This window comes from Gossypium hirsutum, chromosome D06 (assembly GCF_007990345.1).
Source record: "Gossypium hirsutum isolate 1008001.06 chromosome D06, Gossypium_hirsutum_v2.1, whole genome shotgun sequence".
Taxonomy (NCBI): domain Eukaryota; kingdom Viridiplantae; phylum Streptophyta; class Magnoliopsida; order Malvales; family Malvaceae; genus Gossypium; species Gossypium hirsutum.
The window spans coordinates 62,990,639-63,008,012 of NC_053442.1; the positions used below are offsets into that span (position 1 = coordinate 62,990,639).

The following is a 17,374-nucleotide window of genomic DNA, read 5'->3' on the forward strand; positions in this document are numbered from 1 at the left end:
TAGTCTTGTTCATCCTCCTCTGCTTCCATAACAACGCTCATTTTTTCTTCGGGAACCGCCATCGCCACTACCTCCGCCGGCATCGTGCTCAGCACTTGCTCTCCATTTCTACCGCCATTACCCCTCCACCCTCCGCTGCTGCTATTTTCGAAGGATTATTTTAATGACAGAAAGGTCTAAACCTTCGGAAGCAGTAGCAGAGGGTGAAGAGGTAATGGCGGTGAAAATGGAGAGCAAGTACTGAGCACAACATTAGTGGAGGTAGCGGTGATGGCAGTTCTCGAAGAAGAAATGAGCGTCGTTATGGAAGCAAAAGAAGATGAACAAGGCTAAGAGAAGGACACCAGTGCAGAGCATTACTTTGCCATTGAGAGCATAATTAATGTGTTTGGTTTGAAAACTAGTGTAGTTATCCATGGAAGAAAAAAATGAAGGTATGAGAGGTGGAGACGAAAGGATGGAATTGTGGGAGAGGGTTTTTATAGAGAGAAGAGAAGGAAAAGGGGAAAAGGAAGATTCCTTGCTATTAGAGGTGATCATGGGTTGGGCTACTTGGCCTGGCCCGACGGCTTGCCTGAAAAATGGGAGGGTTCGGGTAAAAATATTGCTTGAAATTTTGGATCTTTCTATCATTAAAACAATCCCCACCCTTATTTACTCTGACATAGCCAGGGCCAGCAATTTCACTCCACTTACTTGCGTCGTTTGCTTGTCCGAGTTCAAAAAAAACGACGAGAAAGCCCGCGTTTTGCCCAATTGCAACCATGCCTTCCACGTTGACTGCATTGACATATGGTTTTATACTCACTCTAACTGTCCACTGTGTAGAGCTCCAGTTTAGAGCTGGGTGAAGGAAGATATTATGCCTGCAATTCACACTATTTTTTGTACTTAGAATTAATTAAGAGCTTTACTAAAATGTGATTCGATGAGATTTGATCCTGCCCTTATAAAGTTAGGTTTTGAAGATTTTATGAGAGTTTATTAGTGGCTCACGTGAAGTGCACATGAAAATTAGTGGCTCATGTGAAATGCACATGAAAATCTTCTAAGGAACCTTTCTATGGGCAATATTTTCAAAAGAAATTATATAACAATATATGTAGGGGTGGGCAAAACTTGATTTAATTTGGAAACAAAATTGACTTTTAAATTAATCGAATCAAGTTATTCGAGTCAACTCAAATAACTAATTCGAGTTTCACGTTCAAGTCGGGATGAATTTTACAATTCGAATAATTCGAATAGTAAATTGGTATAAATACTCTTTTGGTCCCTATCAATTTTGAAAACGAACAAATTGATATATCTCTCAACAAAAATTATAAAAAAAAATTTAAAATATCTATAAAAATTTTAAAAGTAAAGTAGAAAGTGATTGATGTTGTAATGTTCATCTTACGGCATAAAAATGGCACCCAAGAGGGCAATGGCATCGCCGGTGGCTCCTTGGCCATTAAGTTTAGGAACAAACATGCCTTTAACCACACCTGATGCTGGTGGCTTTACGTAACTCATTTCTCTAAAGAAACATCCCGCCATTATAAACACCAGCACCGCTATCAGCATTTCTAGCTTCCTCACCTTTTTATTATATACGTCATATTCAACAAAACAAGACCATTAGCAAATATTAACCTTCTCTAATTTAACATTTACATATATAGACACAAATTAATTACTCCATATCTCTGCAGGCCAAGGAGGAGAAGAGTGCTTAAATCCGTCAATAAAACTCCAACCCATACTGGGATGTTAAATAGTATCTTCAATCCAAAGGCTATACCAATCACTGCCACATATATATAAATGCATCACATATCTTGTTTTCAGTACTTGGTTTTTGAACTATTTACTCATGATGTAAATGAAGACTTAAATAACAAGAAACCTTTAGGTATATCAACAGCTATGATAGCAATCTCTGCTAGTATCCATAAGCAATATTTCACCATTCTTGGGTACTCAGCCCTACACAACTCTGATAAGTGTTTGCTTGAAAAGTTAAATAAAGCTAAATTATAACATCAGAAATGGAGATTTTATTAATTATTAATATGTATGTAATCAATTACCAGTGCTGACTCCAAGATTTGTAGCAAGAGATTGGATTATGAGAGCAAAGACTAATCCGATCAAAACCACCTACAGCAGCTAAAGATTGCAAAGGTTTCATGCTCTTGCATTTAAGAATATTATAAATATAAAGGCTTTATCTTGAACTTAAGTATTACCTCATATCCATGGTTAGCTCCTGCTTGTAAATCAATTTCCACTGTGACATGACGTCAATCAGATTATGATCAAATAAGAAAGCATTAAAATCAAAGGAGAAAGAGTGGCAATGGCTTACAGTTTCCAGGATCAAGATAAGTGTTGGTGTTTTGAACAATATGCAAGCAAGTTTTGCTGTCAGTTGAGCAACAAGGCTCGAGACTTGCAGAAGAAACAAACAGAATACAAGAACAAAATTAAAAGCAAAAGTAAAGAAAAGATGGAGAGTATGAGATGAATAATTCTTCAAGGAATTTTTATTGAAATGAGCAATGGCATAAAACCAATATAAATACTAGAGATGAGCTAGTCACCACAAACAAATGAATACCTAAAACACTACCTAACTCCGCTAACTACATTGTAACTTACAAAACCTTACTTTCACTCATGAGCAAGATGATTTTTCATCTAATCAGCACCTAAAACATCAAGTACAACTCGTTTTGTTTTCAACTAAGCTACAAAACATTAATTCAAAATGAACAAAATGAAACAGTAGCTCGATCTGCTGGAACTTCACTTGCTCGGGTTGTTCCTGGTGCAACAGGGGCAGCATACTGGCTAACTTCAACAATAATCTAATGAAACAAGGAAACCAGGGCCTATAAATGACAAAAAATTTCTTCATCTAGGTTTCTGAAAAAAAAATCCCACAGAAACATCAATCACAAACAAAATAAATAGCCTCTTTCTTTCTCTCCTTCTCTCTCTCTCTTTATATATATATAAAGAAATGGAACTTGATCATAATTAGGGTCACTGTTGTTATTAAAGGAGGATTCTGGGGGGGTTCCGGGCTCCACATTGAGCGCAGCTATGGGGTTGCTTCCTCCCCCAATTGATCGATGAATTACTGCAACATCTCTTCCTTGCTGTTCCTGAAAACTTTACATATCTCTCTGTTCTTTTTAAGTTCACTGATTACTGTATAGTTGCAATGAGACACATGTTGAAGAAACTAAAACACTGCATTTATAGTGCAATGTACCAACTTATCCAATATTTGACTACCAAAGAGTAAAAGTTGGTTGCTAATTGTTTCAATAAATCTGCGACTCATGTGTGGTAGACCTATTCAATAAACCATTGTTATCCCCTGTAACAGATTGACCTCTGAAAAACAAAATCTTATACCTAAAAGACTACAACCTCGGAGCAAGTTGTTTGGAAGATCATTTTAGGACAACTTCATAGAAATCAAAATTATATGTAAAGTACTATGAATTAAGAAAAAAAATTATAGGTAAGTATTTGTTGAATGTGCCCAAAATTTTTTATTGTTGTTAAGATGATCAAGTCTTTTATGTGAATTTAAAAATCTGCTTGCTGTCTTTCCTGTTAGATGATGATACTATCACAGTTGAAACTGGGTAGAAATCTTAATTTGTTGAGAAAACTAAGGGGGAGAGGGAGAGGAATGAGGCGGGGATTTTTATTTTATTTAATATTAATATTAATATAAAAATTTGAAAATATTCATTTATTTTTATATATTTTTAAAATTTATATATTAATATTTCTTGTCAACAATATTATTTTTATTCTTATATATTTTAAATTTATTAATATATTTTTTGAAAAATATTTATGCATTTTTATATATTTCTTTGAATTTTTCTAGAATTAGTATCATCAAATTAAGATTATGTATTTACATTTTTAATTGTATTTGAATATTTATCTAATTAAGATTTTGAAAAAAAATGTTTCTTTTTTTTTGGGGGACACCAGTACAGTTGAGCTTAGCTCCACATACATTTTGAAATTTCATTTTGGATTTTATTTTAGGTATATTGTTTATGTTTTTATTAATTTAGTCCTTATTCTTTGAGTTAAATTTGGTTATTAATATTTAAAAAGTAGTTAAATTATTCTTTTACTAAAATATTGACTAAAATATTAATTTTTTAATGATATGGTGTGGCAATCTGCATGTAGGGGCGAAGCCAGAACAATATTTTAGAAGGGCCCGAATGAAATTTTAATCTTAGGGGGCAAAGTGTAAAGTGTAATTTAGAGGGCCTAAATGGTAATTATTTATTTTAGGATTAAATCGAATTATTATAATTTTGGGGGGCAAAGTGTAATTTTACCTTTACTAATTTAAAATTTTGAAAAAATTTAGAGGGTCTAAATGGTATTTTTTTTATTTTAGGGGGCCGAGGCCCATGCCATCCCCCCTAAAATCATCTCTGTCTTCGTGATTGTCCACATATATTTTATTCAGACATGGAACTATTTGTCAAATACTTTAAAATTTATAAAATATTAAAAAATACTTAAAATTTAAAAACAAATATAAAAAATTACATGAAGTACATGTGGGCTGCCAGGTTTAAAAATTTAACATCTTAGTCAATATTTTCGTTAAAAAAAGTAATTAAGCTCTTTTTAAAATGTTCTTGGTCAAATTTAATTAAAAAACAAAATAAGAACCAAATTAGCAAACGTCGTAAACTTTAAAAGCTAAATTTATCATTTATCACATTATATTTTTTATATTCTATGATATTTCGATTTCACAACAAATAGATGAACAAGAGCAAATCAAGCAAAATTTTTGTAGCCAAACAGTGCAGGGAAAAAGCTTTGGCTGTTTTGCATACATGCATGCATACTTGCGTGCCCTTAAATCCCTTCGAAATTCTCTTATAATATTGGATAGGTTGGTACATATTGTGAATGCAGTGTTTCAGTTTCTTCAGCATGTGTCTCACTGCAACTATACAGTAATCAGTGAACTTAAAAAGAAAAGAGAGATATGGAAAGTTTGCAGGAACTGCAAGGAGGCGATGTTGTTGTAATTCCTCGATCAATTGGTGGAGGAAGCAACCCCATAGCTGCTCTCAATGTGGAGCACGGCACCGCCCCCCCAGAATCCTCCTCAGGGACCCCAATCATGATCAGGTTCCATTTCTTTATATATATATATAGAGAGAGAGAGAGAGAGAGAGAGAAAGAGGCTGTTTATTTGGTTTGTGATTGATGTTTCTATGGGATTTTTTTTAGAAACCTAGATGGAGAAATTTTGTCATTTATAGGCCCTGGTTTCCTTGTTTCATTAGCTTATTGTTGAAGTTGGCCAGCACGCTGCCCCTATTGCACTAGGAACAGCCCGAGTAAGTGAAGTTCCAGCAGATCAAGCTACTGTTTCATTTTGTTGATTTTGAATTAATGTTTTGTAGCTTAGTTGAAAACAAAACAAGTTGTACTTGATGTTTTAGGTGCTGATTAGGTGAAAAATCAGCTTGTTCATGAGTGCAAGTAAGGTTTTGTAAGTTACAATGTAATTAGTGGAGTTAGGTAGTGTTTTAGGTATTCATTTGTTTGTGGTGACCAGCTCATGTTTGGTATTTGTATTGGCTTTATGCCATTGCTCATTTCAATGAAAATTCCTTAAAGAATTATTCATCACATACTCTCTATCTTTTCTTTACTTTTGCTTTTAATTTTGTTCTTGAATTTTGTTTGTTTCTTCTATAAGTCTCAAGCCTTGTTGCTCAACTCACAGCAAAACTAGCTAGCATATTGTTCAAAACACCAACACTTATCTTGATCCTCGAAACTATAAGCCATTGCCACTCTTTCTCCTTTGATTTTAATGCTTTCTTATTTGATCGTAATCTGATTGACGTCATGTCACAGTGAAAATTGATTTACAAGCAGGAGCCAGTCATGGATATAAGGTAATACTTAAGTTCAAGATAAAGCCTTTATATTTATAATATTCTTAAATGCAACAACATGAAACCTTTGCAATCTTTAGCTGCTGTAGGTGGTTTTGATCGGATTAGTCTCTGCTCTCATAATCCAATCTCTTGCTACAAATCTTGGAGTCAGCACTGGTAATTGATTATATACATATTAATAATTAACAAAATCTCCATTTCTGAAGTTATAATTTAGCTTTATTTAACTTTTCAGGCAAACACTTATCAAAATTCTGTAAGGCTGAGTACCCAAGAATGGTGAAATATTGCTTATGGATACTAGCAGAGATTTCTGTCATAGCTGCTGATATACCTGAAGGTTTCTTGTTATTTAAGTCTTCATTTGCATCATGAGTAAATAGTTCAAAAACCAAGTACTGAAAACAAGATATATGATGCATTTATATATATGTGGCAGTGATTGGTACAGCCTTTGGATTGAATATACTGTTTAACATCCCAGTATGGGTTGGAGTTTTATTGACGGGTTGAAGTACTCTTCTCCTCCTTGGCCTGCAGAGATATGGGGTAATTAATTTGTGTCTGTATATGTAAATGTTAAATTAGAGAAGGTTAATATTTGCTAATGGTCTTGTTTTGTTGAATATGACGTATATAATGAAAAGGTGAGGAAGCTGGAAATGCTGATAGTGGTGTTGGTGTTTGTAATGGTGGGATGTTTCTTTAGGGAAATGAGTTACATAAAGCCACCAGCATCAGGTGTGGTTAATGGCATGTTTGTTCCTAAACTTAATGGCCAACAAGCCACCGACGACGCCATTGCCCTCTTGGGTGCCCTTGTTATGTCGTAAGATGAACATTATAACATCAATCACTCTCGACCTTACTTTTAAAATTTTTATAAATATTTTGAATTTTTTATAATTTTTGTTGAGAGAGATATCAATTTGTTCATTTTTAAAATTGATAGGGACCAAAAGAGTATTTATACCAATTTGTTATTCGAATTATTCGAATTGTAAAATTCAACCCAACTTGAACTTGAAACTCGAATTAGTTATTTGAGTTGACTCGAATAACTCTATTCGATTAATTTGAAATTCAATTTTGTTTCCAAATTGAATCGAGTTTTGTTCACCCCTACATATATTGTTATATAATTTCTTTTGAAAATCTTGTCCATAGAAAGGTTCCTTAGAAGATTTTCATGTGCACTTCACATGAGCCACTAATAAACTCTCATAAAATCTTTGAAACCTGACTTTATAAGAGCAGGATCAAATCTCATCGAATCACATTTCAATAAAGTTCTTAATTAATTCTAACTACAAAAACATGGTGTGAATTACAGGCACAATATCTTCCTTCACTCAGCTCTAGTGCTGAGTATAAAATTACCAAACTCTGTTCGAGGTGTTAATGTAAGCCAAAGTAAACAATATCATCATTAAAACTGTAATGCTATAGTTCTAGTTTGTTAATGCATGCTAAGTTATAGTTGCTTTCATTGATTTGTTCAGGATGCCTGTAGATATTTTCTAATAGAGAGTGGCATCGCCTTGTTTGTGGCGTTGTTAATCAACGTGGCGATTGTCTCGGTGTTCGCCACAGTCTGCACAACTGATAATATTTCTAGTGCTAACCAGAAACGTTGATCTTAATCTCAACTCAGCTTCTTTCCTTCTCCAGGTCCGAAATTACTAATTAAACATACTAAAACTTTTCATTAGCAAACCAAAATTGAAGGTAAGAAACTGTGTTTTGGCCAATATTGCAGAATGTGTTGGAGAAATCTAGCAAAGCCCTTTATGCCGTTGCTCTTTTAGCATCAGGGCAAAGCTCTTCCATTACAGGGACTTATACAGGACAATTTATCATGCAGGTTTTGCAAATTAAACCCTTTTTTAAATGTTGTGTTAATTAATCATTAATCTAATGATAAATAATTTACTTTATCATATGATGTTTGTTTCTTTTCAGGGTTTCTTGAATCTTCATATGAAGAAATGGGTGAGGAATATAATGACTAGGTGCATTGCCATTACACCTAGTCTCATTGTGTCCATCATTGGTGGATCTTAAGGGGCCGATCAACTAATCATCATTGCATCGGTTAGAATATATCTAAGATTGATTTTTTTTACAAAGCATATCGCTAACCCCAGAATAACAAAGGGATTATAAATAACAGATTCGAATCCAAACTTGTTAAATTCATGGTAAACCTGCTCATGGGCTGCGTTACCTGCTTAGGTCCGAAGGCCTGCCTGAAAAATAGGAGGGTTTGGACAAAATATGAGGCCTGAAAAATGGACTTGGTTAAAATTTAAGGCCCATTTTCTATATAGGTAGGGCCTTGGAGAAGATTTTTTGGCCCGAGCTTGGCCCAATCCGAATATTATGTTATAAAATAATATTATATTAATTATATATGATAAATAATAATTATATATATTTATATTAAATAATTAATCCGATAACAATTAAACCTATTACCCATGACCTAAAAGAAACTTACTCAACTAAATAATTCAACCCAAAATATAAAATTTATTATATTTATTTGTGTTTTTTAATATAATAAAACATTCATTATATTTATGATAATATTTTTAAATTTAAATACTTTTTAATGTGTTAGAAAATTTTTATTATAGCATTTTTTAGCGCATTTGGTGTATTATATTTTTTTAAATATTTTAATTTTAAATAAAAATTAATCTAAAAAATCAAATATGGACTGGCTGATCGAGCCTGAGTTTACTTTTCTTAAATCAGGTTGGAATTAGGCAAAAAAAATCCATTTTTCGGACCGAACTCAAAAAAATAGTCCAAATGCCTTGCATAGGCCCAACGCATGAGCACTTTTAATTTTTGAGTTCATCAACGAATTATTTTATCAATATATATATATTAAGCTAAAACTACTTGTAAATTTAATAATGGATTTTGTAGATGATTCTTTCATTTGAGCTACCATTTGCTCTAATCTCACTCCTTAAATTTAGTAGCAGCTCAACCAAGATTATGAGTTATTTTTCGATAAAAGTACAATAGAGGTCTCTATATTAAGAGCCAGATTGTATTTTTCCTTATCTACTAAAAAATCAGTGAATTAGTCTCTATATATTAGATCATAGAGCAAAATTTCATTTTTTTTTAAAAATTTCCATCAATTTCTACTGTTAAAAACTGGTTCCTATACGTCAGTATGAGTTACACATACCCAGCCATGTGTCATTGTCAGGTTATTTCGTTAACCATGCCAATTTTTAATAGTAAAAATGGATTAAATTTTTAACAAAAAGGGACTAGCTTTTTGATGAGGCAAAATACAATCTGACTCATAATATAGAAGTCTTTATGGTACCTTATGGTTATTTCTCTCAATTACTTTCTTTTATTTTTTGCCTATTTATGTTCTTAGTTGATAATTATATCTTTATCGCATTGCAGGTAATTGCGATTTCATGGATTTTAGGCATTGGAATCATTGGCATCAACGTGTATTATTTAATAACATCGTTTGTAGACTGGTTGGTTCACAATGATGTACCAAAATTAGGGAATGTATTGATTGGAATCGTTGTGCTTCCTTTAACGGCGATTTACATTATTGCAGTCATCTATCTAACATGCAGATGAGACATCGTTGTTACATTTGTGGAGCCCAAACAGATTCGAAGCAGCAGATACCTAGGCAAATCCTTTAGGATGACCAAACTTGTCTGTCAAAAGTGTTACTCTGATCACAAGATTGGAATTGCTGGTGAACTTCCTCAGGTGTACATGCATAGTCTACCTGATGTTACAAAGACATATAAAGAAATAGAGAGTAAGAAAGATGTACAAAACGTTGAGATCGTTTATTAATTGTACACCTAAACAAGCCAAACAAAGGATATGACAAACTAAATTAACGTTTCCCCTGAATAAGTTGTTAGCTACTTATGGGTGAAATTAGTTTGAATCACATTGAACTCGCCATCTGTAATAACTAAGATTTAATTGTTCATGGACAAGCAAATGGACAAAATAGAGCATTTTCAGGCCACACAATATACACGAGCATAAAACCAAATTGGGTTTGTACAGACCAATATTTTGCCCAGGCCCAAATGACCCAAAAAGTCAAATACAAGCCCAAACCCAAACCAATTAAATCTACCCATACCCAACTACCCAAACCCAATTCAGCCCAAAATAAACCTAGCCCATAACCTAAACTAGTGACAGAAACCCTAACCTACCCTAGCCACCAACTATTCTGCCGCCGCCGCTCCTTCACCGACGCCACCTGCTCTCTGACACCAACCACCCCCGTCCACTTGCACCTGCAGAAGAAATGATAGCATAATAAATAAATAAAAATAGAGTTGTAAATGGCTATAAGAGCCATCTAAAACCATTGTAAAAAGGGGGGGAGATCGATTTAAGGGACCGATCTTTAGATCTGTAAAAGAGGATTTTCTTTAGAAAAGAAAAAAAAGAAAAACGGTTCAAAAAAGAGAAAGATTCAAAGGTTGCTTTCTTATTTTTGTTTTGCTTTGTTTATTTATTTTTATTTCGAAATACTAAATAAAATATAAAAAGGGAAAGATTTTTTTTTACCTTCATCGGTGGTGCCGGAGTGTTCGGGAAGCCAAGGGAGTGCGTCGAAAAAAAAGGAAATTTTTTTATTTTCCGGCAACCGCGGACGGCGGAGACGTCGCCGGTGACCGGCGGCTGGCGCGATGGCCGATTGCCGAATTTTGGGCCGGTGCCCGAAGAAGGAGAGGGGGGGTTGAGAGCATTTTCAAATTTTTTTTTAAGGAAAGGGGAAGAGTGATTTTTTTGAGAAATTTTTAGCTTTTATAGGTGTTCAAAACGACGCCGTTTTGAGCCCCAAGCTCAGGCACCAAAACGACGTCGTTTTGGCTCTGACCCGATCCGCCCGACCCGCTCCAGGCCAAGATCCGCGTGTTTTTTAGCGGAAGGGCTAATTGTGCTTTCAGCCCTTCCGCTTTTAAATAATTTTGCGATCAAGTTCTTTTCATTTTTTAATTTCGCCCTATAATTTATTTTTATTTACAATCTAGTCCACTTTGAAACGTAGTGTTTTTGATGGCGGGAATATTTCCCATTTTGGTCCCTCCATTTTTACGCGTGTCACATTTGGGCTCCGATTCATTTTTTCTTTTTAAATTTGGATCTTTAATTTTTTTTATTTCAACTTAGTCCCTTTCGCGTTTTATTTTTAATTTGATTTCATTTTAATACATTTTTCATTTATTATTAATTCTTTTTATATTTATATCTATATATATACATACATTTTCATAATATTCATATATGTACACGTATATATTTTTTTTATAACTTATTTAATATATACTTACATACTTATATTTTGTTTTTTATAATTTATATATCTATATCTATATATATATATATATCTAATTACATTTTCACGAATATACATACATACTTATATGTTTTATATAAATTTTATATACATATTCGTGTATATATATATATATATATATGCTTACATAAACTTTTATATTTAATAACTTTAAATCATATATATATTTTTCATACTTCTATAATTTTATGTATATACATACATATATATTTTCCTTATATATACATACATATTTTCATATTTTATGATTTTTTATCTATTTTCCTTTATTGTTATTTTTATTTTTATTTATTTATTTATATGTCCATTTTTATTTATTTATTTATTTATTTATTTGTTATTGTATATACATGATGGATTTGTTCTTTTTTTATTTATTATTCGTTTTTTACTCATATTATTTTGTGCACATTATCATATTTGTTATTCCATTATGCATATTAACACCATACTTCAAAAGAAATTTTTTTAAATGAGGCAATGTTTAGCGTTTGGACATTCGAGAAAACATGCCCTAAGGTGCTGGGTGTCGATTTTTCTCGTTCAACCAAATGGCTTTATATCCTTTTCAGATATTTTAAAATAAGGCAATATTTTGCGTTTGGAAATTCGAGAAAACATACCCTAAGGTGCTGGGTGTCGATTTTTCTCGTTCAACCAAATAGCTAAATATCCTTTCAAAAATTTCAAAATAAGGCAATGTTTTGCGTTTGAAAATTCGAGGAACGTGCCCTAAGGTGCTGGGTTTCGATTTCTCGTTTAACCAAATTTCCAAATATCCTCTTGAATTTTAATCTATGCTATTTGAGTTTTTTTTAAGGATCGTATTTTAAATTTCTTTAAAGTTTTTAGTTTTTCGACACTAAGACATTAAATAATCAACTAGGTACCAATTTTGGGCGTATCGAGGGTGCTAATCCTTCCTCGTGCGTAACCGACTCCCGAACCCATTTTTCTGAATTTCGTGGACCAAAACCGTTGTTTTAATAAAATCAAATCGTTTATTAAAAACAACAACTTTTCAAGGTGATCCAATCACACCTCATAAAAAAAGGATTGGTGGCGACTCCCGTTTCTTTTTTTCAAAACCCAAGTCGACCCCGTTTTTCATCATCAAAAAAATGGTGTCAACAGCTTGGCGACTCCACTGGGGAATTTAAATAAGAGAGTCAAGCCATGAGTTGATTATTTCTTGTCTTTTTGTCGAAAGTTGAAAATTTGATTTAAATATACGATCCTCTCATTGCATTTCATTTGTTTTGAGTTATAGTTTTCATCATATTTTGTATTTTAAATTTTTATATATTTCTGCATTGCATTGCTTGACCGCTGGTCACACCTTTTAAGTGAGAGTGAGAAGCTACTCCTTCGTGAGGTTTTCACCTCCGTGCAAGATAGTGGATCGCTTTCGGGATACATCCGTACCTATGTCTTCGTGAGATTTTCATCTCCGTGCAGCCATAGAGAAATGTATTCCCCTGAACCGAACTCGGTCCGTATGAGCCTATAATGGGTGAGGATCGAGGAATCTGCTGGTTCGGGTACCCTTACTTTAGAGCCAAACCTCATGTAGTGAACCTTAGGAGCCCACCCTAGGTAGAACCACTTCGAACCCCTAGTATTCACCCGAATAGGTGTTCTATTTGTTTTTGCCTGCTTTTGCTTCGTACTAACCTGTTTTCTTTTTCTTCTTTTTTATGATTGCATTGCATTTTCATTATAAAAAGAGGTGTTGATTCAGGTTCGGTTGTTAAATAGAGAGCTTGTGATAAGGAAATGAGTTTTTTGATGAAGTGGAAAATAATACGGTTGCCCGAATATGTTCTGAGAAAACACAAGAAGAGGAAGATGATAACTTAATAGAGGACAACACAACTATTGCTCCGTTGCACGAGGATTCAAGGTGACAAAGATTATTTGAGAGCTGCTGAAATTTCTTATAGAGAAGTCAATGAGCGTCACGAGGATGAGTGATTAACGAGTCGCGACCCGGATCAACCAAAAGGGAGATAGAAGGGATGTCCTTTTGAAGAGGTCGTGAGATTCATCTTAACGCGTGAATGAAGAAAAGGATCGTTGTCTTGGAATATAAAGGCAAAACCGTATATATATCCACTTTATGTAAAGAGATTTGTTTTCTAGTAAAGTTTTTCTAATAAGAATTGAACCAAGAATCAACGTTTCTGTTTTTGCATTCATTTCATGCATTTTCATTGCATTGCATCATATGCATTAAATTTTCACAAAGTGACCCTAATTAGGTAAAATTATTTCAGTTACCTTGGAAATTAACAAAAATCTGCCAATTAGACATCATTACGGTACTCGCCGGAGAACCAAAGAAATGGATCAAAGACTAGAGAAATTAGAGCAATTGCAAGAACAGATGCAAGCTCAGATGCAAGAAAAACTAGCCAAACTGCAGCAAGATATGGAAGCATCCCAAAGAGAATTATTGAATCAATTAAAACAGTTAACGGCTGGAGGGCACGATAAGGGGAAGAGCCCCGCGGTAAATTCTGGGGATAATCACGAAGACCCTGTCTACCCTCCAGGTTTCGCCCCAACTAATGTCCAAACGCAACCAGGGGTGTACCCACAGAGGGTACCTGTCACCATTAGATCCCAATACCAAGTTGGTACCCCAGCATCGATGAACTTCCCAACAGGTTCAGGTTCTAATCCCGGGGATACTCCTATTAATCCCGTGGTTCCGGACCTCGATGACGCAGCAGAAATAGAGAAGACAAGAGTAGACCTGCCAAAACAATTAGAAGACCGATGCAAATGGTTAGAGGAGAAGTTTCAAGCCATGGAAAATACCGATTACCATCGAGGAATAGACGCCAAATATTTGAGTCTGGTACCTGATCTGGTGCTCCCTCCCAAATTTAAAATGCCAGATTTTGAGAAGTACAATAGGACCAGTTGCCCCGAAGCCCATATTACTATGTTTTGTAGGAGGATGGCGGGATACATCAACAATGACCCATTGCTGATTCATTGCTTCTAGGACAGTTTGATCGGGTCAGTGGCTAGATGGTACAACCAATTAAGTCGGGCCAACATTCATTCATGGAAAGATTTGGCGCAGGCCTTTATGAAGCAGTATAGACATGTGATGGATATAGCACCCGATCGAATTGTATTGCAAAGCATGGAAAAAAAGCCTAATGAGAGCTTCCGACAATATGCTCAGAGATGGAGGGAAGTGGCTGCGCAAGTTCAACCACCACTTTTAGTGAAAGAGATAACTATGCTTTTTATCAATACTTTGAAAGCTCCATCTCTCAATCACATGTTGGGCAGTGCCACTAAAAGCTTTTCAGACATAGTGATGTCTGGAGAAATGATAGAGAACGCCATAAGATGCGGCAAGATAGAAGCGGGAGAAAGCACCAAGAGGTCAGCCCCAATGAAGAAAGAGCATGAGATAAACAATGCAAGCGTGTTTAACAAGAGCTATTCTAAACCAATCACGGTGGGACAAGCAAGAGCAGTAACCACTAACCATCAAGGTTCTTCAAGGCAGGAATCCAATCCAAGGTCAAATGAAGAAAGACCCCAATTTACACCAATCCCAATGACATATAAAGAGCTGTACCAGAACTTATATGATGCACATATGGTATCTCCCTCTTATCTAAAACCCATGCAACCTCCTTATCCTAAATGGTACGATACGAATGCCCAATGCGAGTATCATGCGGGAATTACGGGGCACTCGATTGAAAAGTGTACTATGTTCAAGAAGTTAGTTGAGAGATTTATTAAGATGGGGATCGTAAAATTTGATGACCCGTTAGGAACAAACGTAGTAGGGGATCCGCTACCTAATCATGATTGATAATGGGGTGACTACAATGCATGAAGAAGTTGGGGAATGTTCACATCTGAAGAAGGGACCTTGATAGATATTTGCTGGGAGTTTTCTAAGCAATAGGACTGTGGAGGAAATCCCTGTAGTATTTAGAGCCTACTTAGAGTAATATTCAAAACACACTTGTTGCTTTCGGCCTAGAGGCAACAAGAAGTCTTTTGTGAAATAGGCTCATTATTTTAATGGAATGCATCTTTGCGATCTTTTGAACCAATATTCTTTCATTTCTTGAATGATTATTCTTTTATTCTTTCATCCAGATCATTCTTTCATTCATAATCATACTGTGCAGTTAATTATTCTTAAATTCATACATTCTTTGTATACTCTATTGTACCTACAATAGGTCCCCAGATATCAACGACATGAATGATACTGCTACAAACTTATAATCTCCTTTTGAGTGAGACATGTGTTTAGAAAGATCTCACGACTTTGAAGATGACATAGATCGTAGCTTATCTCCAAACTTGTTGAGGATGGTAGAACAAGAGGATAAACAGATCCTACCTCTCAATGAATCATTAGAAATTGTGAGCTTGGTGAAGACTAGAATTTACTTGACCACAGAAATGAAGCAAGACCTTGTTGAGTTACCTCTAGAGCTCAAAGATGTCTTTGTATGATCATACCAGGGTATACCCCGATTATTATAATAAAACCTGCACAACAGCACAGTATCAGAAATTTACAGTGCGAACGATGCAATTCTTTGTTGGGGCAATGCCTCTCTAGTTGAGTCATCATAGCTTTGCCCATTTAAAGTGAGTTTCCATCCCTTCAAGATGTTGTTGGATTTTATCTTGATTAAAGAGGAAGATCCAAATTTTTCTGTCGTAGTTGCGTTCCAAAAGGGCTCTATGAAAGAAATCTGTTACCAAAGAAGGTTTCTCACATACAAGATGAAAGTCGAAGACTTCAGAATAACATTGATTCTGGTAAAAAACATGACCAGGACTTGCCTGATCTCATGAGTTCAGACTCCAAAAAAAGAAAAAAATCAAAAAAAATCAAAAAAATAAAAAAAATCAAAGTCAAAAATAGGAGAAAAAGGAAAAAAAAGAAAAATGAGAGGTCAAGGTGAAAACCCGCAAATGGCGCTTTGACCAAAGGTGGATCTGAGTTGAAAACCCAAAAAAGGGCGACTCAAATTTTGAGCAAAATGGGGCATAGACATCACCATTATCGAAGACTTCTAATGGGCATTGCTTCGCTATTGAGATCATTAATTACTTCATCAAATGGATAGATGCTACTTCATAGATCAAGGTCATCCTATACTGATACAGAATTTCAGAGAGGATGGTATTGGAAAATGCATTGAACTTAAATGATAGCATGATAACTGAGGTCTGAAATCAATTCAGAAACAAACACCACATTTTGTCACCGAATTACTTAGAGGTGGACAGGGACTGGCATGAGAAATTACCATTTGCCCTCATTGTTTGTCGAACATCGGTACTGGGGCAACGCTTCTCTTTTTGGTTTACAGGATTGAGATAGTTCTACCTATTAAAATCCCCTCATTTCTTGTTGAAGGAATCCAATTGCGATATGATCAGTTGGCCCTAGGAAAAGGGTTAAAAGTTATTCATCAGGGTCAGATGTACCATAAATAAATAATACGAGCCCATAATAAACAGGCTCATCTCAGAGAATTCCACGAGAGGGCTGGATGTTGAAAAAGATTCTCCCTTACCGAAATGATTCTAAAGGGAAATGAATGCCAAACCAGGAATGTCTCTATGTTGTAAAGAAGACCATTTTCAGAGGAGCACTAATCCTGAGAGAGATTGCCAATCCTATAAACTTGGATCCAGTTAAGAAACACTTCGTTTAAAGGAGAAGGAAGGACCAAGGTGAAAACCTGCAAAGGGCACTTTGAGTCAAAAAAAAAGATGAAAAAAAGAAAAAATGAAAATGGAAAATGAAAAATAAAAAATGGAGAGGCTAAGGGGAAAACTCGCAAAGGGCACCTTAGGCCAAAGGGAATTTGAGTTGAAAACCCGAAGGGCGGCTCAAATATTGATCAGAATGGGGCATGAAGTGATCAGATTGAGGCATGTGGTGATCTTACTATAAAGGGTAAGGCGACATCTTGAGGCATCGACAGAGTCCTGTAGATCTCTTAAACACATG

At 34.9% G+C, this 17,374-nt stretch overlaps 3 protein-coding genes and 2 long non-coding RNA genes across 11 annotated transcripts; 3 read left to right on the plus strand and 2 right to left on the minus strand.

Moving 5' to 3' along the window:
- Positions 1-415: 415 nt before the first annotated feature.
- LOC121218441 (RING-H2 finger protein ATL51-like) lies at positions 416-841 on the plus strand. Its single transcript, XM_041095630.1, has one exon. The coding sequence runs from the start codon at positions 416-418 to the stop codon at positions 839-841; it is 426 nt and encodes a 141-aa protein (XP_040951564.1).
- A 395-nt stretch (positions 842-1,236) lies between these two features.
- Positions 1,237-2,444, minus strand: LOC121218627 (metal transporter Nramp5-like). Its single transcript, XM_041096135.1, has 6 exons — positions 2,354-2,444; positions 2,235-2,275; positions 2,076-2,145; positions 1,892-1,981; positions 1,683-1,792; positions 1,237-1,584 (listed from the first exon to the last, which is right to left on the minus strand). The coding sequence occupies exons 4-6, from the start codon at positions 1,953-1,955 to the stop codon at positions 1,399-1,401; spliced, it is 360 nt and encodes a 119-aa protein (XP_040952069.1). The 5' UTR covers positions 1,956-1,981; positions 2,076-2,145; positions 2,235-2,275; positions 2,354-2,444; the 3' UTR covers positions 1,237-1,398.
- Positions 2,445-4,707: 2,263 nt separating this feature from the next.
- LOC107962360 (uncharacterized) lies at positions 4,708-9,569 on the plus strand. 7 transcript variants are annotated; one of them, XR_005915141.1, is made up of 9 exons: positions 4,708-5,963; positions 6,044-6,122; positions 6,202-6,306; positions 6,406-6,515; positions 6,614-7,369; positions 7,469-7,637; positions 7,726-7,830; positions 7,929-8,060; positions 9,405-9,569. It is a non-coding gene; the product is annotated as an uncharacterized lncRNA (long non-coding RNA). The 7 variants fall into 7 exon arrangements; XR_005915144.1 differs by having other exon boundaries at positions 4,710-5,963; positions 6,406-6,795; positions 7,300-7,379; XR_005915143.1 differs by having other exon boundaries at positions 4,710-5,963; positions 6,406-6,795; positions 7,300-7,369.
- A 368-nt stretch (positions 9,570-9,937) lies between these two features.
- LOC107963208 (uncharacterized) lies at positions 9,938-10,758 on the minus strand. The gene is made up of 2 exons (XR_005915146.1): positions 10,560-10,758; positions 9,938-10,282 (listed from the first exon to the last, which is right to left on the minus strand). It is a non-coding gene; the product is annotated as an uncharacterized lncRNA (long non-coding RNA).
- A 2,938-nt stretch (positions 10,759-13,696) lies between these two features.
- Positions 13,697-15,199, plus strand: LOC107963209 (uncharacterized). The gene is made up of 2 exons (XM_016899779.1): positions 13,697-14,215; positions 14,366-15,199. The coding sequence occupies exons 1-2, from the start codon at positions 13,697-13,699 to the stop codon at positions 15,197-15,199; spliced, it is 1,353 nt and encodes a 450-aa protein (XP_016755268.1).
- The last annotated feature ends 2,175 nt before the right edge of the window (positions 15,200-17,374 follow it).